General features: G+C 40.0%; 1 protein-coding gene across 1 annotated transcript in view; it reads right to left on the reverse strand.

The window, feature by feature from the left end:
- Window positions 1–25,445, reverse strand: part of LOC121506749 (dedicator of cytokinesis protein 3-like) — a 172,513-nt gene that overhangs the window by 97,530 nt on the left and 49,538 nt on the right. Inside the window, exon 5 of the mRNA XM_041782604.1 lies at window positions 21,981–22,077. Within this exon, the coding sequence (XP_041638538.1) occupies window positions 21,981–22,077 (97 nt within the window). The remainder of the gene's footprint in view (window positions 1–21,980; window positions 22,078–25,445) is intronic.

Here is a 25,445-nt window from a genome sequence, read left to right on the forward strand (position 1 = left end):
ACCCAAGTTCTGGCTTAAAATTGTACCTAGCCTAAAACAACTCCATCATCTGCCTTTTCTATTCATAAACACTACGAGAGCATAAATCTACAGCTGTGGTTCTCCAAGCTATGGTTCAGGGCCCAGAGAAGGGTCTCCAGAGGGTTGGAGACAGTCGCAGCTGTGCATTAGAATAAATGAGATTTTATTCAGTCTGACAGCTCTAATAGCTAACAGGACATTTGCAACACCTCTTTTCCATTAGCAGCATCCTGCTCCATTTTCACACCCGACAAATGAGAAAAGCAAAGGATGTTTTCGAGTTTCATTCAGCCTCACAGGGGGATTGAAGAGCCTGATTGTGTTACTGATGAGGTTTAAATGTTGGATTAGCACATGAGCATCAATAAAGATTTCAAACAGCCACTGTCTCATCAGTGAAAAAACAAAGAGACATCGGCATAAAACATTTTCAATCTCCATATTTGTCTCTTCAGAATCTGTTTAATATGCTTATCTGAATTGTTAGATCTACTCTGTTCACCGGCAAGCTGCAGACAGCATCTGTCTGTGATTTGGTGCAGGTGTAAACTGGGTTTATTATTTGTTTTGAAATCATGCCTGTTTTGTATAAATGGATGCTGAAAGAGTTGCATAGTATGTAAAGCAGGGGTCATCTACTACATTTGTATGACAGCCAGCTTATGTCTATGCAGATACTGTGAGGGCTGGGACATTAAATTATTTAAATAAATGAAACATTTCTGTCTAAATGATTTTATTTTTCTTGATACGCATATGCTTACGTTTAGTCTTTAGCAGTGAACTCAGTCCATATTACCTGTACTGAAGCCAGCCACAAGGGGGTGATTGAGATACATTATATTGCCAAAAGTATTCACTCACCTATCCAAATGATTGAAATCAGGTGTTCCCATCACTTCCATGGCCACAGGTGTATGAAATCAGGCACCTAGGCATACAGACTGTTTCTACAAACATTTGTGAAAGAATGGGTCGCTCTCAGGATAGGATGCCACCTGTGCAACAAGTCCACTGGTGAAATTTCCTCACTCCTAAATATTCAACAGTCAACTGTCAGTGGTATTATAACAAAGTGGAAGCGATTGGGAATGACAGCAACTCAGCCACGAATAGGTAGGCCACACAAAATGACGGAGTGGTGTAAGCGGATGCTGAGGTGCATAGTGCGCAGAGGTCGCCAACTTTCTGCAGAGTCAATCGCTACAGACCTCCAAACTTCATGAGACCTTCAGATTAGCTCGAGAACAGTTTGTAGAGAGCTCCTTGGAATGGGTTTCCATGGCCGAGCAGCTGCATCCAAGCCATATATCACCAAATGCAATGCAAAGCGTTGGATGCAGTGGTGTAAAGCACATCGCCACTGGACTCTAGAGCAGTGGAGCAGCAGAGACGTGTTCTCTGGAGTGATGAATCGTGCTTCTCCATCTGGCAATCTGATGGGCAGTCTTTGGGCCCCAAAAAACTGGTGCAATATAAGTAATGCTGCATGATTTGGATGTGCACAATTATGCTTATACTGAACAAACTGTGATTTCCAATTGCAATTTTGATATAATTCATAAATGGTATAATAAGTCTAATTTTTGCTTTGTTTTCAAGAAAAATGCAGAGAAAAATGACCGTTTTGTAGTGTGGATTTCTCAACTACACACAGAATTATTATTATAATTATTATTATTATTATCATTATTATTATTATTATACCTGCTATAGAAAAATCCTAATAAATGAAAAACTTAAATCCAGAGGTACCAAGAGAGGGAACAAGCATGATATAAGACAACTAGCTTAATTTTAATGGATATATTATTAATGGATATATTATCATAAACCACCATCATTAATTAACAATAAAGGGCTAAATGCTTTGTGAACTACTTGTTAATGCCTATGGGAAGCTGAAAGCAGAGTCTTAATGGGGTCACATTGTGAGAAATTATCCCTTAATTCAAGATAAAAATCATGAAGAAAGAAAAGCAAAAAGCACCAATTATGTCCAAACACTATGTTTAAAATGCTATTACTCTACAGTCTCCATGCTATGAGAACGGTTTCCAGCTGAGTACTGTGTCGAAGGACAGATGCAGGCTGTCGTGACTTTAACTTGTTGCAGAAGCAGATGTTAACTCCACACATGCACAGCTGGCTGCCTCATAATGCTGAACAGTTACTCACTCTGACATGTTGGATTTAATCATGTCATCTGTATATGTAACAGATCACCTACAGAAAGTTTGAGGCCTCGCTTCAGTATGATGTGAGTCTGCCTGGCAACTCCCAGCTCAGAGGGGACTCCCACAACACCTCTGATCCATTGGCAAACGTCTCGCTTCATTTTCACAGCTGTCAAAGCGGCTGCTGCGATACTGGAAACAAAAGCGCTGAGGCAAGTCAGCAGGGAGCACAAACAGAGAGTCTGAGTTTCTTTTTAGAGTGTGCTTCTCAACTGTTAATGTGACACGTCACCTCAGATTTCTAAGAATAAAACCAGTGGGCAAAGTGAGATTTTTATCTGAATCTCATGGACCTGTGACATCAGGGCTGAATGAATCACTGAACTCCAAGTCAGTGGACAGAAAGGACGAATATTTTCCATCTTTATCTTTCTCAGTCTTTAATTATAAAGAGTAGACATCGAAGAAGCGGGCAAATGGACTGAAGACTGTCAGACTTAAACACTAAAATGTGATTTTTTTCTGTTTTTTAAATTTGCAGTCATTTAAAGATAAGTTGTTTATCTTTTAAAATGCTGCATCACCATCTAGGTCAGGTCAGCTATGGGAGCATACACTGGTCCAGCACCTCTCCATGTCACATCTGGTCCAGTACTGGTCTGGCCTCCTAATGGCCATGCTTATTTTTCCAGGTACCCTCCCAGCTAAAAACCTCCACAACACACATGGCATCTGGACCCAGGGACCTGGTACAATCTTGCCAACAATAATCAAAGATGTCAAAGAGAATCAAAGGTGTCCAGCCAGTATCTCCGGCCATCAGCCAACATCCAGGCCTCAAAAGGGAATAACAAGACAAGAAGGAGCAAGGACTGAAAGACTCAGACTTTAGTCCACATTCTCCACAAGTGCAACGCGGTGTTGCCCATCAGCTCGTGTTTGAGGCCAAGCCAGCCGTGTAGTTAGTGGATCAATGGGTTATGTTGGTTCACCATCTAAATGACTTATATCTCATAATTTACATACAAAAACTCTGTAGAGTCACACACTTGTAGCAACGCCCCCTGTGTTCCTACTCAGTACACTACGGAGAAGTTAGCAGTCTCGGTTGCCAGCTATGCTTTGTAACTACTTAATTTTTTTAATGAAAAAAGTTGTTGATCAACAGTAGGCACTACCTGGCCTGGGTTATACGTCTCCAGAACGCCATCAAGTAATTTGGTACAGTTACAGACAGGGTGTAGTTTTATTGCAAGCCATTAGTAATGACGGTCTTCGGAAGCGATTATCTCAGATGTGGCTTTAGTGACTGTTTTAATCAGATCCGCTATGGATTGCACCAGCTGTGCGTAAGTTGAAACGTTGCCTAGTTTGAACGTTCTTACTTACGATGGAGTTTACGCTCTCCTAACATTTACGGTGTTGCACCAGCTGACAAAGCTATAACTTAAATCTTGCACCTGCTGCTAGGTGTAAAGTCCTCTGTAGAATATGGCTGTCATAGTGATGGTTCTGAGAGATGGGATAACCCGCCAGAGTAAGACACTGACACTGTTGTTGGCCATGAGCAAAGATAATTTCCATCGTACACTGTTAAACTATCTTGTGTTATTAGCAATTTCACCACTTGATGTCAGTGTCATTTTATACTGGCTCTAGGTTTAGGCTGTAGGCTTCAATAGTCACATATACACAATGCCTTGTCATATTTTTCATCCACACAGGACACTGTTTGCGGATTAACGGCTGTTAGCATAAGTTATTTTTACCTGTTAGCATCTGTAGCAAACACAAGCTTAAAAATGCTTTTCAGTGATTGGTTAAAGTAAGAGAAAATGTCATATCTGCGACAATATTTTGGTTAGTTTAGACATAAACTTTAAACTAAACACAACTTTAGTTATAACTTAACTAGTTTCAACGTAGGGTTTAGAGTGGATTTCGTACCATAACTTAAGGCAGAGCTACGTATGGCTGGTGCAACAGGCAACAAGCTACTGGACAGCATTTCATTTTATAGAAAGAGGAGAAAAGAACCACACTGAATGCTTTTCTTGGGGTAGAAGATGCCTTCGTATAACCCCCGTCGGCTTGGCATGAGTTTAATCCAACAAGTAGCTCCATCATTGTAAACTACGGCAGTGCCTTACTGATGAGCCTACTGACCAGAGCATGTGTCTACTACCTCATTTTGTCTTGTTGCTCTGATTGGCCCATAATAAATGTGACAGGCCAATCACCTCCCGAGAATTTTTTGAAAAGTCGGGCCCTCCCCAAACACTTTGTATGGGAGGTTTCCCATACAAAGCATCATTGTTGCCGTCTTTGAATTAACCAGACTTCACTGAAAAAAATCAGCAATTCCTCTGTGTGGTTTATAGGGTTTGTATGCCACTGCTTTTAGTTTTTACGCGACTTTGGTTTAAACTTAGACCCACAATTACAGTTGACAAAAACATACAAAAATCTAGTTTTTTACCGAGGAAGAAGCCAACTTTTAGCTGTTAAGTCTGCATGCTGTTGCACTAAATATGAAGATTTTATGATAGGAATGCCTCTTTCTGTAACTGTATTAATGATCTGCCCTTACACAGTATGCAAAATGAATGGAAATTAATATAAACTAATACACATTTTCTGAAATGTTAATTAGATATTTCTTGGAGAGTGGGGAATACAAGTAAATGTTTTAGTTTCCCTAATTGTTGTCATTGTAGGTACTGTATATATGAATATAAATGAACAGTGTATTTACTGATGTCCTTCTATTGTTTCTAAAGTCAGAACAAAAGATTTTATTCACTAAAAGCTCCTCTGCTTTTTATGTGGATTGTGGAACCTTGGCAAGTGTAGACATGAAACTGTAGGTGGAAATAAATATCAAGTACATCGCAGGGCACTAATGTAAAAAATAAAATAAATATCCTTTCTTTGAAAGTGCATTCTTGTGTACTGAGACACCACCTACTCCAAGCTGTCGCAGAGTTCTGTGAAGTAAACCTCTTCTAGCAGAAGTGAGGCACCACACGGTGATCAATATGTGTGTCCTGTGCTTGGTGCAAACTCAGAAACCCCAAAGTCACCTTGTGTGAACTCTGGCTGGTGCAGGATACACAGACAGATCCAAACAGACGTGGATGCAAACACTGACTGTGATACCAGAGAGCTGGATGTGAAAGCAGAGACACCAGCCTGCCATGGTCTCATGCTGGGAGCGTTAAAGAGGTGATAGAAGAAGGACAGTTCCTTTCTGGCTACATTAACTAGTTTACTTTTCAATGCTTCAAAACTTTTTGCTCTGCAGAGATTGAATGGCAGCTTTGTGGACATCTCAGTAAAGGCAGAGAAAGCAGGAAAGATGCTGCAGGTGATAAAGGGTCACTGACAGCAGATGGGACAGTTTTACTTCATTAGAGATGCTCAAAGGAAGTCTGCAAAGTGACTTTTGGCAGGAAGTACTGTAGGCTGAGCAGTAGGAGAGTAAAGATCCATTCCTGTGGATCAAAACATTGATTGGTTGATCAGTTATCCAATTAGATCTCTAGAAAGTCAAATCATCAATCTACAACGTCATCTTTAAAACCAGGCTTTTATTTTGAAATTCCCCCAAACATTCCTGTTGATCATTTCCGCCCAGCTATGGTAAACAGGCTAACAGCTAGCAGATGGGATTAAGAGGATGAAGAAGATATCCACCCCTCTCTCGGCTGTTTGGACATATTTCAGACATAGATAACATAGGGGTGGACCAGCCGTCCATAGCATATTTTCACAGCTTACAAACATGAACAAAACTTTACCAGTATCCATATTCTTGCGTTTCTTTTTCACTTTTCTGCAACTGAAATGCACACAAAGACAGCCAGCCAAGGATTTAAGTTGTACTCCATGTTTGTTTTTCTACTGAAGTCACATTTCATCACACGAGACTCAGGGAGATCTCTGGACACACTGCCAAGGTGAGAGCAGAATCCTCAACTTTGGGGCATTTTTCCTTTGCAAACTGTCAGAGAGTATCTTAAATCACATTCTCCAGATAAGGGGAGAGTGTTTTTTTTTTTTCTCTGCTTGTAGCTGTGTGAGGAAAACAGACCTGACTTCAACTCTGTTGACGTGTTACAGTCTGGACCCAATTCACTCATACAGTTTAAACACTCGTTCAGACTGCACAGTTTCAGCACATTTTTTTAGTCATTCACCAATGAAGTGGAATCTAGGCATAGATCTATAGAAATATAGATTAAGCAATATCTATCTATCTGTCTGTCTGTCTGTCTGTCTGTCTGTCTGTCTGTCTATCTATCTATCTATCTATCTATCTATCTATCTATCTATCTATCTATCTATCTAACATGTATATAATATATAAAGGAGATCTGAAAAAGAGGTCAAAAGTAACACACGTCTGAAACACAGATAGCATTTCCTGGATTGAGACATTGGGACACATTGAGCCCAATTGCTGGAGACAAGTTGATCTGCCAGTCAGATTGATGGACTTGTTTACTCCGTCTCTAGTTGTTAAGGTCCAGGAGAGAAAGAGCTAGCTTCCAAAGAACATGTAAATGAAATGTTTGCCTCATGTTCATGGGATATTTTAACTGCAACATTTATGTTAATGAGTGGTGATTTGTGATAGCTGAAGAACTGTTGAGATTGGATCAGGAGTCAGCAAAGGCTATAACTTTAAATACCGTATAAAAATCATTGATCTGTCAGAAAAGGGGTCTACAAGACTACAATAAAGCTTCGCATTGAAAGAACAATTTCTGATTATTCCAAATGATACATTTACTACATTTGGCTTCACAAACAGGACTGGAGTAAACCATGAAGTTGAAAAAGACATCTTTTCATCCCGAGGCTAACCGAACACATGGACACCGAAAGTGGCCAAAACAAGAGGTAAGCATATGGCCTGGTTATCTGTTGTGTGATTTGGCCCTGCTGGGTTTGGGAAACATAGTAGGTCCTTTGGAAGGATTAGCATGGCCCTCCCAAACAAAACTGAAAAATGTTCTTGCGATTGTTGGGTGATGCATGAAACAACTGTTTATGTGTGAGAAAGTTAAAAGTGAAATAAAAAGGCCTCAAGAGGAAGAGAGTTCCTCATGTTTATAAAAGGAAAACAAGAAAAATTGAAGAGGCCTGACTACAAGAAATAGTTTCTCTAGTGTAGAGATTAAAGAACCCCGATGAGAAAGGCTGTTCTGCCTGAGACAGAATCTTCTCTCCAAAGTATGACATTTACTACAACAACAACAACTTGAACTCAAAACCTCACTCAATCAAACATGACTTTTGAGAATACAGGCTAAATCTATGCCAACTTTGGTCAGGAAAAGGAAAATCTGACTCAAAATGTATCTTGTAGTTTATGCCAGGCTTTAGCTTCACTGTCCTCTTCTGTCTTTTAGTCCCAGCTATTGTATAAAACCATGCTAGGACAGGCTACCTGGCTTCTTTTTAGCACACGGTTGGTGTGTGAACTACTGCAGTAAAGCTGTATGCATGTTTTGCATAAGATCCACTGCCAAAGTTACATAGTGCTGAAAGCAGGCGACCCTGAGCACTCTGTGGCTATTCTCCATGTTGAAAGTTATTGAACTGTTAGATCCACACTGAAACTACTATTTTCAAAAGTAAAAGTAGCACACTGCTGCTTTCCTAATGATAAATAGACATGTTAGAGCCAGCTTTATTATTACTGTTTGGATATTTGATCTAAACTTCCCACTCCTGGATGAGATGGAGGATTATAACCAACCACTGTCTCAAAGCTTTAAAGACCTGAGGCATCAAAAAACAAACATCAGTAGCTTTCAAACACTTTCTACTGATGCAGCAACAGATACTGTACGCCAACAATGGCCTCGTCTCCTTGGCAACGATGGGTGAGTCACCGAGGTAAATATATGACACTGCACTTACCGGAGTCTATAGATCATAAACAGACAGAGGCATGCATGCTAAAACAAAGCTAAAATCCACAGTTATGGACACAAACACTCTTTGACTCTCGTTTAAACTCACTCACAGACACTGAATGACAGAAGATGTGACTTTAAAATGATAAACACTGCTGGGATGATTTCGGCTACTTACAGGTGTAACAGGATGATAAATCCTCTCCTCGTCTTCCTCCTTTTTTGCTTTATTTAATTCTTTCACTGCCAAGCCACTAAAGAGCACTCCAAGCGAGCAGACGATAAGAAATCACAGCCTGTCAGACGACTTGAGATCTAGTCACAGCGTACTGTAGGAACACTACCTCTCTCTCTCTCCTCTCTTTCTCTCCCTCTGCTTTACCTAAACCTTCCCCTCTCTCCCTCCCATCCTCTGACCTGCTCCCTCTGTCTCCATCTTTCTCATCTTTCTTCATCCCTCCTCTCACCCCCCACTCCTCCGTCTCCCTCCCTCTCTCTCTTTCAGTCGCCCACCCACCCACGGGCCAGTCTGCAGTAGCGAGCTCCACTTTGGTGATGTTAGAGAGCAGACACAGCGAGGTGTGTAAGCTAAAGATATACAGTGAGCTTGATGATAAAGATGTCTGACAGCAGGGCTCACATCCTCAGGCTGTTGCCCACAGAGAGCCTTGAAATCCAACGTGTGATGTTTGAGGGAACATAAAGATAGAAAGAAGGAGAACAGACCCAAAGATGTACAGAAGTGATGGAGAAAACTTGCAGTGATTTATTCTTAGGGCCAAAAAACAACACCTCATTTCACCCCGCTCGGGCCAACGAGTCGAAGCGTGACGGTGTGAGAAAAACAGCATGGTGTTATGCATTCAACTCCTAAAACTGGCCAGACTGGTGGACTACTTGACCTTAAAAAAAGGACGTCAATCAGCTAAGTCAAGACAAGTGTAGAAACATAAGCAGGTATGAGGATTTCTGGAAGCTGCAAATGCAACCTTAATTTAAAAAAGTTGGGGGGCTGTGTAAAATGTAAATAAAAACAGAATGCAATGATTTTCAAGACTCATAAATTCATATTCTATTCACAATAGAACAAAAAAATCATGAAACTGAGACATTTGACCATTTCATGGAAAATATGAACTCATTTTGAATTTTTATGGCAGCAGAATATTTTCAAAAAGTAGGGACAGGGCAACAAAAGGCTGGAAAAGTAAGGGGTACAGAAGACAAAATACCTGGGGGACCATTTTGCAAGTAATCAGTTTAACCCTCTGAGTCCTAAACTATTTTTAACCAATGTGTCATCTGGACTTTTTGTCTTAAAAAGGCTGTAAAACGTCAACGCTGTGGTGCACAGTCAAGCTCTTAACATACGTTTTACAAGACAACCTGGACTTTAAGAATATCTGTGCTGCAATACTGCCACTTGAATTTAAAAAATGATTATGAGCTTAAGACAAATGAAAATGCTAATCTGAAATTATTGAAATTAATGAAATTAAAGCTCAAAGGTTCATATTAATGATGAATTAATTCATCTAATTTGTGTAACAATTTCAGAAAAATGTCCCTCAAAAACCTTGAATATCATCTACATCTACAGTCCATAATAACTTCAAAAAATTCAGAGAATCTGGAGAAATCTCTGTGAGCAAAGGACAAGGCTCAATGTCAGTATTGGAAGCACCTGATCTTGGCATCCTCAGGTCCACTGCATTAAAAACAGGTATGATTCTGTACTGGTAATCACTGCATGGGCTCAGGAACACTTCCAGAAGTCACTGTCAGTCAACACAGTTGGCTGTGCCATCCACGAAATGACAGTTAAAGCTGGATCATGTAAATAAGAAGCCAGATGTGCACAGGATTCAGCAACGCTACCGAAGCTCATTTAAAATGGACTGAGGCAAGATGGAAAACTGTTCTGTGGCCAGATGAATCAAAATCCGAAATGCTCTTTTGAAACCGTGGATGTCGTGACCTGTGAACTCAAGAGGAGAGATACCATGCATCTTATTTTTAGTTCTCAAGCCTGCATCTCTTATAGTGTGGGGTTGCATTAGTGCCAAAGGCGTAGGCATCTTGCACATCTGTAAGGAACTATCAACGCTGAAAAGCAGATAGGGGATTTAGGATTTAGAGCAACATATGCTCCCAGCCAAACAACGTCTCTTTTCAGGAAGGCCATGGCTGTTAGCAAGACAATGCTAAACCATATACCACATCCATCACAGCAGCATGGCTTCACAGTGAGCCATGCTAGATTGGTGAGCAGCTAGAGTTCCACATAAGACAAGAACAAACTCCAGCAACTAGTCTGCTCCTTTCCTGGACATTTACTGACTGTTTTCAAAAGAAGAGGGGATGCTACACAGTGGTAAACATGGCCTAATATTTTTGATGTAATGGTAAAATGTCTCAGTTTCAACATCTGACATGTTGTTTATGTTTTATTGTAAATAAAATATGTTCATTTTATAGTGACCCAGCTTTTTTGGAATTGTAATAAAGGAAACAATGAGGCTTCTTTTCTAACCTTGTAGAGAATTTGAACAGCTCCTATCACATCCAACACTTCTAGGTCACTTCACTCAGTTAGGAACCTTCCTAACCAAAAAGGACTATTCACACCCACCCTTTATGAGTAATGCATCAAGAGAATAAAAATAAAAATAGCTACTTTTAAAATTAAATGGCTTTAATGCACAAGCAGATATAATGGTCGAAGGTAACAAAACACAGCATTTCTAAATTGCATGTAACATATTCAGGTAAGACTCTTGTCTGTGGGCTTCAGCATCACATCTGTAATTCAGGATATATGAAGATTGTGGAGATTATATGATATGCTTGCTCTCACTCTAACCAATCCATAATCTGTGTCATAAACCCAGACAATGATCAGCGCCACAGACATCCTATCCACCATCATTTCCCCAACTTTCATCCTAAAGACCCACTGACACAGAGACACGGTGAGAGACTGACTCAAACAAATGTGTGTCAAAGGCCATGGCCAGAGGTGAACGTTTCAGCACTGTTAGCTTCACTAAACAGAGCTGTCAGTCAAAACCAAGAGAAAATGACAGCACAGACCTGGAGGTAAGAGGAGGATCAAACCACTGTGTAAGCCAGTGCTTCTAGTGGCGAGGCATACTGGAGTGCCTTTAGGAAAGTCTAGGTGTGCCTTAGGAATTTTTACAACCACACATGAAAAGTTTGACTGTACAGCAACTTAAGATACTTTTACATGTGTATGCATGGGTGTTTTTTTTTTTATCTTATCACTGATTAAAGTGTTCCAATAATATCGTTTTAAAACTTGTGATATCATAAAGCATCAAAAAATCAGACAACCTCTTAGAAGGCTAAAATTCTTCTGTGGTATTTCTGGTATTTTCTAGTTCTGCCTTTATTTCATATGGACATATTTTGGATACTTAGTTGTGACAGTGCTTAGTAAACAGTGAAAATAAGTGTTGGATCTGCAGCAGTAGATTGCTTTAATAAAAAACTGTGCATATGACAGCTATAGCTGAAATGTTTGCTGCAAAAACATACATTTTAGAGTGTGTTTGTGCACTCCAGTTGTTCCCAAATGGTCTAGGTGTGTGTTGTGGATTTGAACAACCATGCATTCTTACTAAACTATATTACCATACATCAAATAAAGGCAAATAAATAATTATTTTGCACGGATATATAGAGAAGATGTGCCTTGACATTTTGGTTTGATCTTAGGTGTGCCTTGGGCAAAAAATGTTTGAAAATCTCTGATCTAAGCTTTGAGTCTTTCACAGACTCTTTTATCTATGATTTGGCAGATCAGCAAGATACCATGCACATAATAATCTCTGTATTCATATTTACAAAGATAAGGTGGGAGAATATTTTAGAAAATAAGTTGAATATGGAGCTGTACAGAACATCAACACTACCCACTATGACTTGTGTTTGAAGCTGAGAGTGAACCCTCTCACTCACTAAACACTGTCTAGTCTTTAAATCTGTATGATCTGTTACTTTACCTGGACCTCACAAAGGGAACAGCTATTGTTTATTCTGTGTAAACAGACCTCTCATCGTTGTCACCACACAGAAACCTAAAATGAGGGGTTTCTAAAGGTCCTGGCATTATACTTACAGGCTCACTGTTTACTTTAGTGTATCTGAGATATTGTTGGTATAAAAAGCTCTTAAACCACCTGTTCAAGGTGACAGTTTTTCTCTTTTCAGTCTCTTCAGTCTGTATGAAAAGAAATGCCGAGGTCAGAATACACATTATAAGCATGATTATACCCTCATGGTAAGTCTAACCTGGAGACTGCTGACAATATGGCTAAAAATCAAATCCACTATGGAGAAAAATGATGGGATTTTCAACACTGTTGAGCTCTATTATTGTTGTAACTTTGAATCAGGGCGAAAGGGGACAATCAAAATCCAGGGGTAGTAGTGAAAGCTGTAAATGGGACTGAACCCTTACAGCAGCAAAAGGTCTAAAGAAGATGTCTACATGTTAAAGGCTGAAAATATACAAACAAAGGGTTCAGACTTATATCAGTTTAGATTATTTTTGGTTGGCATACATTCTCTTTAGTCATATATCTGTGTGTTTCCCTGCTATAAAGCTGCTCATTATTCCCTGTGCTCCTGCATGCATGCTCACATGTGTAAATGCAGATGAAAGCGTGTAAATGTGAGTGTGTGTGTCTGTGCAGCAAAGTGAACACGATGGAACAGCAGTTTCTATCACGCCCTGCTGCCTTCCTGTAATGACATTGAGTGTATTGTGTTTGCTTGTGTGCAACTTTCTGAGTGTGACCTTTACATGCAGCTTTATTAAAGATGAACAGAATCATGGAGAAGTTTATTAACAGGTATTTCATCTGTGAAAGGTTTTTGCTTTCATCTCTTTACTCTTTTTTTTGGACCACAATTGGCTGATTTACTGAACATTATCAAGATCCATAGCATCTGAATCAATAACATGACTATCGTAAAAAATATTTTGGTGTTGCAAGGCCCTGTCTGCTCTGATGTTGTCAAAATTTTAAGTGTATTTATTTTAATAAAAACTAATGTGCGATAGTACATTGGAGCCACCCTAAAAGATTAAAAATTACGAGGATATGTTAATTTTTAAGAGAAAAAGTCAACATTTTTGAGATCATAAAGTCTGACACTTATAGAAACCATTACTGGAAAATTTGAAAAGATGTAAATTTACGAGAACAAAACCTTTACAATTCTGAGTTAAAAGAGTCTTGACCTTTAACAACAGCAACTCCAAATTTTAAGTTTTTAATGTCAAAAAATGCACGACAGTGAAAAGTAAAAAATATAACCAGAAACTAAACTCAAGACAGTGGTCAATTTTTGGCTTTATACTCTGAAAAACTCCCTTGGTACATATATATTTATGACTTTTAGAGTCAAAGATTATTATTTTTCTATTTACAACTTTTCAGTTGTGCTAATACACTGTTGTAATATTTGATAATTTATACATAGATCTTTTTTGCACGAACATGTGTATGAAGGCCTGTAGTGGTGTCAATACAAACTATCAAAATTGGTGTTTTTCCAACAGAGTCCTAGTGAGGCTTTGCTTCATTTTGGGGGTGCCCAAAGGAAAATGGTTGGGAACCACTGCCTTAAGTCATCATAAATTGGACAGTAAAACAGAAAATGAATCTTGTTCTCAGTTTCCCCAAAAACACACAACAAACAAATTCTGTCCTCCTCTGGAGTGGCATTGAACCGGCCAGTTTCTGTGGCTAAAGATAAAGTTCCTGAAGGCAACTGTGCCCATAATGATCTCTGTCTTCTCGTTAAACTATACTTAACATTGGACTCTATGTTGTAACTGTTCTTTATAACATACAATGTTGTTCACTCACAAAGCCTGCTCTATTCTTTCTCTTTTTGTTTCATCTTGTACTGTAAATTGTATCTTACTACTATAATTGGCGGTGTATCTGTCTGTCTGTGTCAACTTGCACACCGTACCGTTGCTCCAGTTGTCTTTGATACCTCTTAGAAGACTGTTTGGATGTACCACTATGAAATTGGTTCCATAGAAAAAAAATAAAAATCATAAATATGTACAGATTTTCAATAAAATCCTACATTGTCATAATCCCGGACTTTCCCAGTGTTATGAAATGACTGTCGCATGTTATTGCATCTTAGTGCCAATAGAGGGCACCAGGGTAACTTGCAGAGTGGGTGATCATGGCAGAACTGAGAAAGATGGTGCAGGACTGTGACTTTGTGACTCATTGACAGTGATGTTGAGAGAATGATGTTGATGAAAATGAAAATTTTGACGGATCATGTGATCTGTTGGATAAAATTAAGACAGGATGCGGTGAACTCTGCTGTCAGAGGACGGACTGACTTTTTAAAAAGCACTCATGTTTGCATAAGCAATAGAGGCAGCAAAGAGAGACAATGGGGATTTACATGGCATGAAAGAACCTGGTAAATGGAACATAAAGGCAGGATGGATCCATGCTTTCATGTTATTTATGCCACATTCTGACCCTACAATCTGAATGTCGCAGCTGAAATTAAGACTCACCAGACCAGGCGACACTTTTTCCAATCTTCTATTGTCCAATTTTGGTGAGTCTGTGTGAATTGTAGCCTCAGTTTCCTGTTCTTGCTGACAAGAGTGGCACCCGGTGTTGTCTTCTGCTGCTGTAGCCCATGTAGCTTTGACATGTTGTTTGTTCAGAGATGGTATTTTGCATACCTTTGTTATAACAAGTGGTTATTTAAGGTACTGTTACCTTTCTTTTATCTCCAACCAGTCCACCCATTCTCCTCTGACCTTTGATATCAACAAGGCATTTCTGCCTACACAACTGCCGCTCACTGGATATTTCTCTTTTTCAGACCATTCTCTGTAAACCCTAGAGATGGTTGTGTGTGAAACTCCCAGTTTCTGGAATACTCAGACCAGCCCATCTGGCTCCAACAACCATGCCTCTGTCAAAGTCCCTTAAATCCCCTTTCTTCCCCATTCTGGTGCTCGGTTTGAACTTCAGCAAGTGGTCTCGACCTCGTCTACATGCCTAAATTCATTGAGTTGCTGCCATGTGGTTGGCTGATTAGCTATTTGTGTTCACAAGCAATTGAACAGGCGTACCTAATAAAGTGGCATGTTTACCTTCCTCCGACTGATCAGCATCTTAACCTTACCAACCTTTCTTTAAAAGCCTACCTGTCATTGCAGACACTTCTGAGATAAAATGACTTATTTCAGTACTTTAGTCTTGATTTTTTGCCGCTTTTTATCACTGATACTTTCTTCTGATAAGTCAATACAGATTTTTGACAGCAATCTGTCCCTTTCTTACATGTGGGTCTTGGTGAAGCTCAGATTTTACTGGATATGGGAAGGGGGAGCTCCAGGGAAAAAAGGTTTGGGACCACTGCTTCAATGTATGTTCCCTTGAGCCACATCTGCTCCATACTTCAGTTTCTGTGCAATAAAAAATGAAAGCTCTTTTTCTATAATACATGTCCAAGGTTGCATGACTATCAAGCATGAAATCCTCATGCTATAAAAGCCTGCATGTACTGAACATACAAAGGATCATTCAAACATAAAGTATGAGCTCTAGCTGTATGTTTTCACCTTTCTTTATGAGTACATACTGTGCATTTCAGCTGCAAACTCTATATGATATGTCTGTTTTCCTCCACATTTATACATCAGCTACAGGAAATGTCAGTTTATTGTGAAGCTAAAAGCGCCGGACGAGGACGGCCTCCTCCCACAGGCTGTCAGTCCCCCTCCATCACTGCTGTCTCTCACTCACACAAACACACAGACATCCGCTGAACATCCGCACAAACTCGTCTGCACATTTCACTGCAAAGAAATGTCTCCCTCTGCGTTCTTCCCCATCTTCACATCCCTCCATCATTGTTCGCCTGTCACCACTTGCTCTCCTCCTTCCTGTTCACACATCCATTTCGCCTACACAAACACACACGCACAAGCAGAGATACACAGTCAATCTTATCGTCGTTAACATCAGCATTGGAGAGACGACAGAGAGAATAGGAGGATTTTAAAAAATGCCAAAGAAAGCAGAAAGATGGGCTGAGATATACAGTAGACGGATAAACAAAGAGGAAAAGATATGGAGAAAAAAATAGGAAAAACAGACCCGACAGGAAGTGTATTTAGAGCTGCAGCTGTGATGGATGTAATGGTGTTAGAAAAGTTGATTTCATGTGTTAGTCTGACTACAGCTGGATGGCTAAAATACATGTGAAGTCAGTGTTAGTCTGACTGAAGGTAAATATCCTCAAACTGGACTAAAACACCTAATGTTTGGTGGTATTTCATTCAGTGCTCTGAATAAGGAATTGCCCCTTCATGAGTTATTCTTTTGCATATTTGTCACACTTAAATGTTTCAGATCATCAAACTAAATTCTAATCTGAGACAAAGATAACCTAAGTAAAAAAGCAAAAGTCAGGTTTTAAATGATGTTTTTATTTATCAAGGGAAAAAAGCCATCCAAACCTACCTGGTCCTATGTGGAAAAACCATCACCCCCTCAACCTAATAACTGGTTGTTCCATCCTTGGCAGCAACAACTGCACGCAAGTTTTTTAAAGCCATTCAGCGGTGGACTTGCTGGTGTGTTTGGGATTATTGTTCTGCTACATAACCCAAGTGCTCTTAAGCTTGAGGTCAGAAAAAGAGCAGAATTCATGGTTCCATCAATTACATCAAGTCAGCTAGGTCCTGAAGCAGCAAAGCTCCCCCAGACCATCACACTACCACCTCCATGTTGGACTGTTGGTATGAAGTTCTTTTGATGAAATGCTTTTGTTATTTTTACACCAGACATAACGCCTTCTAAAAAGTTCAGATTTTGTCTAGTCAGTCCATAGAATATTTTCCCTATAGTCTTGGGGATCATCAGGAGGTTTTTAGTCAAATGTGAGATGAGTCTTTTGTGTTCTTTTAGGTCAGCAGTGGTTTTGGTCTTGGAACTCTCCCATGGATGCCATCGTTGCCCAGTGTCTTTCTTACTGTTGAATCATGAACACTGACCTAAACTGAGTTAAGTGAGGCGTGCAGGTCTTTAGATGTTGTTTTGGATTCTTTTGTGACCTCCTAGATGAGTGGTCCATGTGCTCCTGGAGTCATATTGGTTGGCCGGCCACTCCTGGCAAGGGTTAACACTGTTCCAAGTTTTCTCCATTTGTGGATAATGGCTCTCAGCCTTAGAAATTTATTTTTAACCCTCTCCAGACAGATAGATGTTAGTGAATTTGTTTCTCATCTGTTCTTGAATTTCTTTAGATGACACCATAATGTGTTGGTTTTTGAGATCTTGTAGCCTACTTCACTTTGTGAGACAGGTTCTATTTAAGGGATTTCTGGATTCAACAGGTCTGGAAGTAATCAGACCTGAGTGTGGATATTGAAATTGAATTTAGCTTTCCAAAAATTGTGGTTAATGACAATTAATTCATGATTTATTGAGGGGGTAATGACTTTTTATAGGGCCAGGAAGTTTGGATGGCTTTTGCCCTTAAACTCCTTATTTAAAAACTGCATTTTATATTTGTTTAGCAATCACCTTTTCACCACACTGCATGTTATTAGATATCTGACAGTAGTTCTAGCGTTCTCTCTGTGGTCAGAAACTGCAGTCTTTATCATCTATTTTTATTTTAGTTTCTTTGACAGTTTTTTCCATCTACAATTTTTCCTCTGAGTTTTTCCTCTCCACATATTTGCTCTTTTTGGTTGTTTTATGTCTTTTTCCCTTCAACATTGACTCGGTCTCAGAGCAGCCTCTTTCTTTCACTCAGTAATGTCTATGTCTCCTTTGGCTGTGCACAAAGCACTTCCACATAGTACGCTTCAAAGGAAGTGAATGATAAAAAACATCAAAAGCATGCATCAACACAGCAAAGGACATGTCTGTTTTTTCTCCCTGCATTATGTGTGTGTGATTTTTTTCTTCTTGAAAGATTTACAGTGTGTGTTTCTGCCTTTCTGCTCTGCTGCGTTCGTCACCTCTGCAAGCTTTGGTGCCACCCAACATCCATTTTCTGACAAATCTGAACATGGATGTGCGTCTGTGAGCTCATCCATGTGTATGCACTGTAGATCACCATGTGTGAAATACATCTCCATGTGTGCATCTATACAGAAGTATGGTTGAGAGAGAGTGAGATTTAGAGGCATTTTGTAGGTTATATAGATCACACATTAATTCTGGAAACTAACCATTTATGTCAGCATTTCCTTTGTTTCTTTTTTAAATAAATATGTAGTATACATTGAATTAATACATGCTTTAAAGGCTTCCCTGTCTTGCTTTTCACTCAACTCCTTTTAAAATTTGCAGAAAAATGTTGGTGGATTTACTACTGCAACTCTTTTTTCCTTTCTAAACCTCACCATTGACACTACAAAGGATAACCTTTAATTATTTTGGGACATTTCATTGGCCTCAGAGCTCTCTGGTAATAGCTGAAAAGTTTAAAAAATCTGCCGGCCCACTGGTAGGCCCTGAGATCTGTAAAGGCTAAGTAGGGTGTGCCAGTTAAATCCACTGTGCATGCACAGCAGAGGCGTGTGGACGCCAATCTGCATGAAGGACTGAAGGCCGGTGATGCTACCAGCACCAACGTCAGTCACACTCTGCAAACCCATTTGACACTGCATACAGAAGCTACGATCCCATGTTCAGCTGTGCTTTTCTGAAATATCCTGCCAAATTAAACCCACAATGCACTGCTTTTTGGTTCACTTTCTTTGGCTCTTGTTTGGTTTGGAGCTCACCTACAGCAAACCAAACTCTGATGCACTTTGGAAGAGAACCAAGACTCCCATTTTTAAGGTTGGTTCTTTGGTCCACACCACAAGTTCAAAGTTTTCCAGAATTTATTTCTAACATACCAAACAGCTCTGAATGATTGCATGCTGAAGTTAAAGGTTTCTTGTCATGCTACCATGAACCTCGTGCTCCAGCCTTCTCCAGGATTTTGTGGTTTGAGCAACTCTTCTCTCTTCCTGTCTGTGCTCATCCTGTGTCTGCAGCTTTAATTAATTTGTGTATGTGGGACTGCTCTCCAGGTTTCTACCCACTCTTGTACAGACTTCTGTTAGCCTTGTGTTATTGCTTTTTTACTAATAAAGTGATCTGAACTGTAGCAGCTCTGCAGTCTGCTGCATCGTCTCTCCTGTGTTTCAGTTTCTCTGTTTGTGGCCTACGTAAAGATTTGTTTCTAATTCCAGTCTGTGCATCTTTATTTAGACTCTGATAGACCAAAGTCTTTCTGCTTAGTCATAGTCCATTGGTTTTTCACCAGCTAATAGTAATGAATAATAATGTGAATTCAAATGATTATGACAAGCTTTTAGAGCATGGATAATTGGTTGTTATCGCATGAAAACATCCTCCTCTAAGAGCAACAACCTTTAAAATTTTATTGTGTCACTGTTTCTTGTCTAGTTCCCCAATGTTTCCATCCATCCTTTATTATTCTGTAACATCATCATCCTCTCTCTCTTCTCATACAAGACAGCTGTTAGCTCGTTGTCTTATTATTTCATACAAATACACACATGGCCTTTTCCATACGAGCACAGTGCTGCAGACATGTAAGGCAGTGTTTGCTACTTTCTCTGCCTCAGACTATTCAAATAACCACAAAAGACACAAGCATTTCTGTCAGCAGATTTGTGCATTAAAGTATCAAAGCGTTTCTTCTGTGACATATTAGACGCACTAATGTGACATCTGTCAGCATGGAAACAGAAAATCTGTCATGCAGAGCATCACAAGTCTTTGTGTCTTTACCTCAGGAAAAAGCAAAGCGAAAAGACAAGAAAGACCCGGAAAATGAGAGGAAGATTCAAATAAGAGGCAGAACAAAGAAAGAGGAGAGAGGACAGTGACAGCTTTAGATTTCTACAGGGTAGAAAGCCACATCAGATTTGTCTCTCTCAAAGTTCTTGAGACCGGTCTCAAGACCAAGACGATTCTCGAGTACTACAACACTACTGTTTTCACAGCATGACATGAACATAATCAATGTTTGCTTCATGCAAATGTGAGACACTTCCCATAACTGAGAGCAGACTGAAAGCAAAGGAACCAGCGTTTGCTGAAACATTTTCAAAGCAGCTGTGTCACGGTAAGTCAAAATAGGTGAGTTCTGCAAGTGTGAGAACCAACCCTAGTGAATGACATCATGACTTTCTAAATACAGTACTAAATAACATTAACATGGAGCAAACAGCTGCTTTAAAAGTCAAAAACAAGAACTGAATAAAACAACAGAAGTAATGGTTATTTGTACCACCAACGGTAATCATTAGATTACCCAAAGCCCAGGGATCAGATCAGTATCAAAGCTTAATAAGTCTAATCAGTGCATCAGTAGCTTAAACATGAGCAACTTCCTAACTCACCATGGTTTATTTGATTGTAAAGTGCATGTCATGATCCAGGTTTTGATTTATTATGTTCTGAGTTTTCCTATGGTTATCCTTTGTGTATTCTGTGATTTCTAGTTTGACTTTGTATTTGGTTTAGGTCTTAGATGTTATCTATAGCCCTTGTGTTTCCTTTGTTCAGCCTTTAGTGTTTTATATAGTCTTTGTGTTTCTGTGTATTTTGGGCTTTTGTTATTTTCCATGTGTCTAGTTTTTTATTGTATTAAGTTATTCCCTGTGTTCCATGTTTAGGTTTTCCCCTGTGTTTCATGTGTAGTACTCCATGTATTTCATGTCTAGTTTAATTCCCTGTTTCATGTTAAGTTTCCCTGTGCTTCTTGTTTTGTTTCATGTTTTAGTTTTACTCCCTGTGTTTGAGTTTCCCTCCTTGGTTCTTTGTATCCTCCTGTGTTTTCAGTGTTTCTGTAGTTTAGCTTCTTGTGTCCAGTTTTCAGTCCTTGTGTGCTTCTTGTGTTAGGTTCCATGTTTCCTGTTTTATTTTGTAGTTGCCTTCCCTTGTGTGTGATTCCAGTTTTGCTTCCTGCCTGAGTTTCCCTCCACTTTGATTATCCTTCACCAGTTTCACCTGTGTCTGATTGTCCACACCTGTCTGCCATTGTTAATCACTCCCTGTGTATATAAGCTCTGTGTCTCCCTGTGTCTGTGTTGGTTTATTGCATATGTCTTCCCTGTGCTTGTTACTCCTCGTGCTTCCTCGTGCTTCTATGGATTTTGTTTTGTTTCTTTGAGTTTGATTCCTGGATTTATTTTGAGTAAGTTCTTTTGTTTCATTAAATCAGTCTTTTGTGTTATCTGCATTTGGGTCCTCCCTTTTGAGTTTTTTCCTGAACCTCGTGACAGTGCAATGATGTTTGATTAGCTTCATCTGCAAGAGAAATAGAGCGCCTACCTTGATATTTTTGTTGATTTTGAGGTCATTTTTTTATGTTTCCTCAGATGCCTCATGTCCCTAAAGTCACACAACCCATAGGTTATGTAAGTTACATTAGTTCTGCTCCGGTTGTCTTAGTTTTTTAAAAATCTACATTCATTTTAAATAGGATTATATAAACAAAGATCTCAGCTATGAGTGATCACCTCATTTAACCAAGAACGTGACAGAGCTGATGGCATCAAAGAGATGATGTCAAAGACGAAGACTTTGCTCCTTTCAAAATAAAAGCTCGTGATGTTTTATTTATTTATGGATTGTTTCATCTGGATTATGCAAGCAGAGGTCCGTTAGGGTTAAAGACCTAATTAACATGACTCATGATGACGGGACACACTGCCTTGTTTTATCTAATGTGTTACGCTCCACCTCCTAGCATCAGATCATGATGTAAGAAAACATCCAGTTGGTCTTACCACATAGAGCTGCTTCCACAGTAAGGCCCATTCCTGCAGCGTTGACGTCACCTCGGTAACGATGGGGTCTTCGAGGGGCACCACTGTCTCATGAGGCCTGAGAGGGGACGACACAGAGGAACACACACAGTGTTTATTCACAGTCACTGAGTTTAATATCAGAGAACAAGTAAAGTAGACTTCAGGGCACAAAGAGCAGCTCATCTTGAAAACAAACACACGTGACGGTCAGAAGGAAACAAGCAGAGAGACTCATTAAAGAGCTGACCTCATCTGACACCAGCGACCTCGCTCTATTGTGTTATTTACATACAGTTAGGCTTTAACAATAGTGCATTATAGAGGATTGTGTTCAGGCATGTCACAGCGACAGTCCACTCACACAGAGGAACAACAGCCTGTACATACATACCCACAATGCTCTAGTTCAGCAGTTTTCAAAGTTCATGGAGGGCCTCCCCTTGGGGCGCCACAGAACTTTAGTGGAGGTACGGAACCATAAACCAGAAAAAAGGTGACTTGCTTTGCTGTGCGCGAGGCTAATTGGACCAATTTATTGTTAATGTAGAGACTAGACTAGAGTCAGCTATTAAAGTTAGGGTTGTCCTGCATTGGTCCTGATGATGCTCAATGGCCACAGTGTTTAGTTTGCAAAGATGTACAAGCTAATGACAGCATAAGGCTGTAAACCCTGAGGTCATATTGAGACAAAAGGACAAAGACTAGAGACCAAATCAGGGAATTTTTACCAAGATGTAAAAGCAATCTTGGTCACTGGAGGTAACGGAGACATTTAGGGCCAGTCCCATTTGTACCCCTTAGCCCTTATCTTAGCCCTTCCCCTTCGTCTACCCCTTCCCCTTGAAACAGTGTGGTAAGAGGGAGGGGGGGGGGAACGTTCCCTTTAGAACAGGGACGCCACTTGATTGCTGTTCATCATCATGCATTGCTGATAAACAGCTGCATCATCAGCGGTGACAATAAAGTTTCAACCATCTTATTCATACTATCTCTGTGTTTATCTTCTCCAAATATTTATACAGTTAATAACCCTGGTTTACACGTATAAATACCAAACATATAAACTCCCGTGCCTAGTATATATAAGAAAACACAACTGTTTTATTTTCTATAATCATTTATAAATGCTAACAATGTTTACATTTATGGACGTCCTTCATAGTCCGTTGCGACATTTTGCAATTGAATGCAGCGCATGAGGAGAAATTCATCATACCCTTTGGTTTCAAGTGTGGTCCTAGAAAATCTTCATTTCAAGGACTATGTAGCCCTTGGCCCTTAGCGCTAGGCCTTGATTCAAAAGAGAATAGGGACACCCCTTCATGTAATGTGAATGCGCAAAACCAAGGGGAAGGGCTAGAACAAGGGCTAAGGGGTAGAAATGGGATGACCCTAAGTGCTGTTAACACTAAGAGAACCTCTGCAGGTGCAGGTTTTAGCACCAACAATGATCCAAAGTTAGGCCTTTCAGACCAGCAGGGCTCTGTGCCAGTTCCAGCTCCTGAACCTTTGAACTGGCCTGCATGTTCAAACCTGGTGTGAACGCGGGCTGGTTCGACAGAAAGCACCTAGGTTCTAATACTCCAGAACAGAACCAGAGCCAGAGCCAGAGCCAGAACCAGAACCATGCCTGTCTGAAAACTCCTAGTGAGTACCAGGCAAGCCTTGAGATAGAGAACGTCCTCAGTTCTGCAATCCTGCATCATCTGCATAGAAGCAAATTCATAGTTCCCACTATAAATAGAACAGCTAGAGTATAATGATCAGGTAGAATTGGCAATAAGAAAATCTAAAATAAAAATATTCAAATAGACATAAATATTTACATTGTTTAAATCTTTTTGTATGGGGGTGGGGGTCTACAGAATAATTTATTTTCTTATAGGGGAGGCTCACTGTCCCACTATTTGAAAACTGGGCTCTAGTTAGTCAGAGAAGTGAAGAAGAGTAGTGCTGGACCAAGAACAGTTTTGGTCTTTAGATCAGTCTTGACTTACTCAGTCTTGGATGGGCCAGACTCTGGATTTTCCAGCAGAACTGGTCAAGACTACAACGATCTTATTTTTTTTGTAAAGTACATCAATTAAGGGGGATAAATTCAGTGGTGAAGAAATGCATTATGCAGTATTGTAAGCATTTTTCTAACATGGGGGTTGTTGTCTTGTACTCTGAGACTAGCCAAGTTAACACATCAAGTAGGTGAAGGAAATAATATGAGTCCTTTGAATTTAACCATAGAAAAAATATTGGTCATCAATATAGGGACATTTTAGTAAAAAAATACATTAAATCTCATCAATATTCATAAAGCAATGCAACATTTTTTGTTTGTCTGGCCAATTAAGGGGGGTCCTGTGTAATTTTCTTTCTCCCCAAGCTATGCCCCTGCACCCAAACATAACTTTACTTGGGCGTCACACATTAGTAAATTAATCTTCCAGGTTTCTATTTTTGGAAATAATTTCACAAACTAATAAGGCTTAAGAGTATTTTTGTAATAGATGAACGAAGGCCCTGTCTAGTTGTGGTTTCACACCTGGAACTTTCCTGCTGAGTGAACAGAACTAACCACTGCACCACTGCACAGCCCAGACTACTCATGTAGACGAAGAAGTGGTGCTCACCCACACAGCAGCTACAAAAATAAGCAGCCTTACAAGACTTCTTCTCCAGTGAGTAATCTGTTACGTGTGAATGTTTCCAAACGGAGAGCTCCACCAAACCTCTGTATCACCTGAAGACAGGACCTCGGCTCACCTCTCCGCCTTAAAAACTGCCGTGCACCCTCGCCCCCCTCCTCTTTACAGACTCCTGAACATCGGGGAGTTGTAGGCTAAAATTGAAAGCTGAGTCACTCAGCCCTGCAGTCAGGAATGAAAGAGTGCCTCTCTTTCTTTCTGATTTACTCTGCCTCTCCAGTATTATTCCCTTTCTCTCCCTCCCTGTCTCATAACTGATTAATTAATAAAAGCAGTGTGCCAGATAAGCTGATCTCCCCACTGAGCTGTCGCTGCCGGCCGCCTGGTGATTTCACCCACATTAGTTACACTTGTTTCTGTCACGCCTCTCCTCCTCTTTTCCTCTGTTCTACTTTCACTCCAGCTAATCCTTCCCCTCCTTTTCCCTCCCTCATTCACTTTTCTCTTTGTCCTGGCACATTTCCATCATTCCTCTCACTCAGCATTCCTCTTCTCTCTAGGTTTTTTCTTACTCCATCGTCTTTTTTCTCTTATTTCTCCTCCTCCATCATCTGCCCACATTACCTACCCGCCATCCCCCGCATTCATCTCTCCAGCTTTCATTCCTCTTCCTCCTTCACCTTACCTGACTTCTCTTCTTCTTTCATGATGCAAATGTGTAGCAAAGTTCCCTCCATACATTTATTACTTTCTCTTATCTCTCTCTCTGAATGTCTCTCTGCCCCACGCTGACAGTTCTCCCTCC

This window comes from Cheilinus undulatus, linkage group 3, assembly GCF_018320785.1.
Source record: "Cheilinus undulatus linkage group 3, ASM1832078v1, whole genome shotgun sequence".
In the NCBI taxonomy this organism is placed as follows: Eukaryota; Metazoa; Chordata; class Actinopteri; order Labriformes; family Labridae; genus Cheilinus; species Cheilinus undulatus.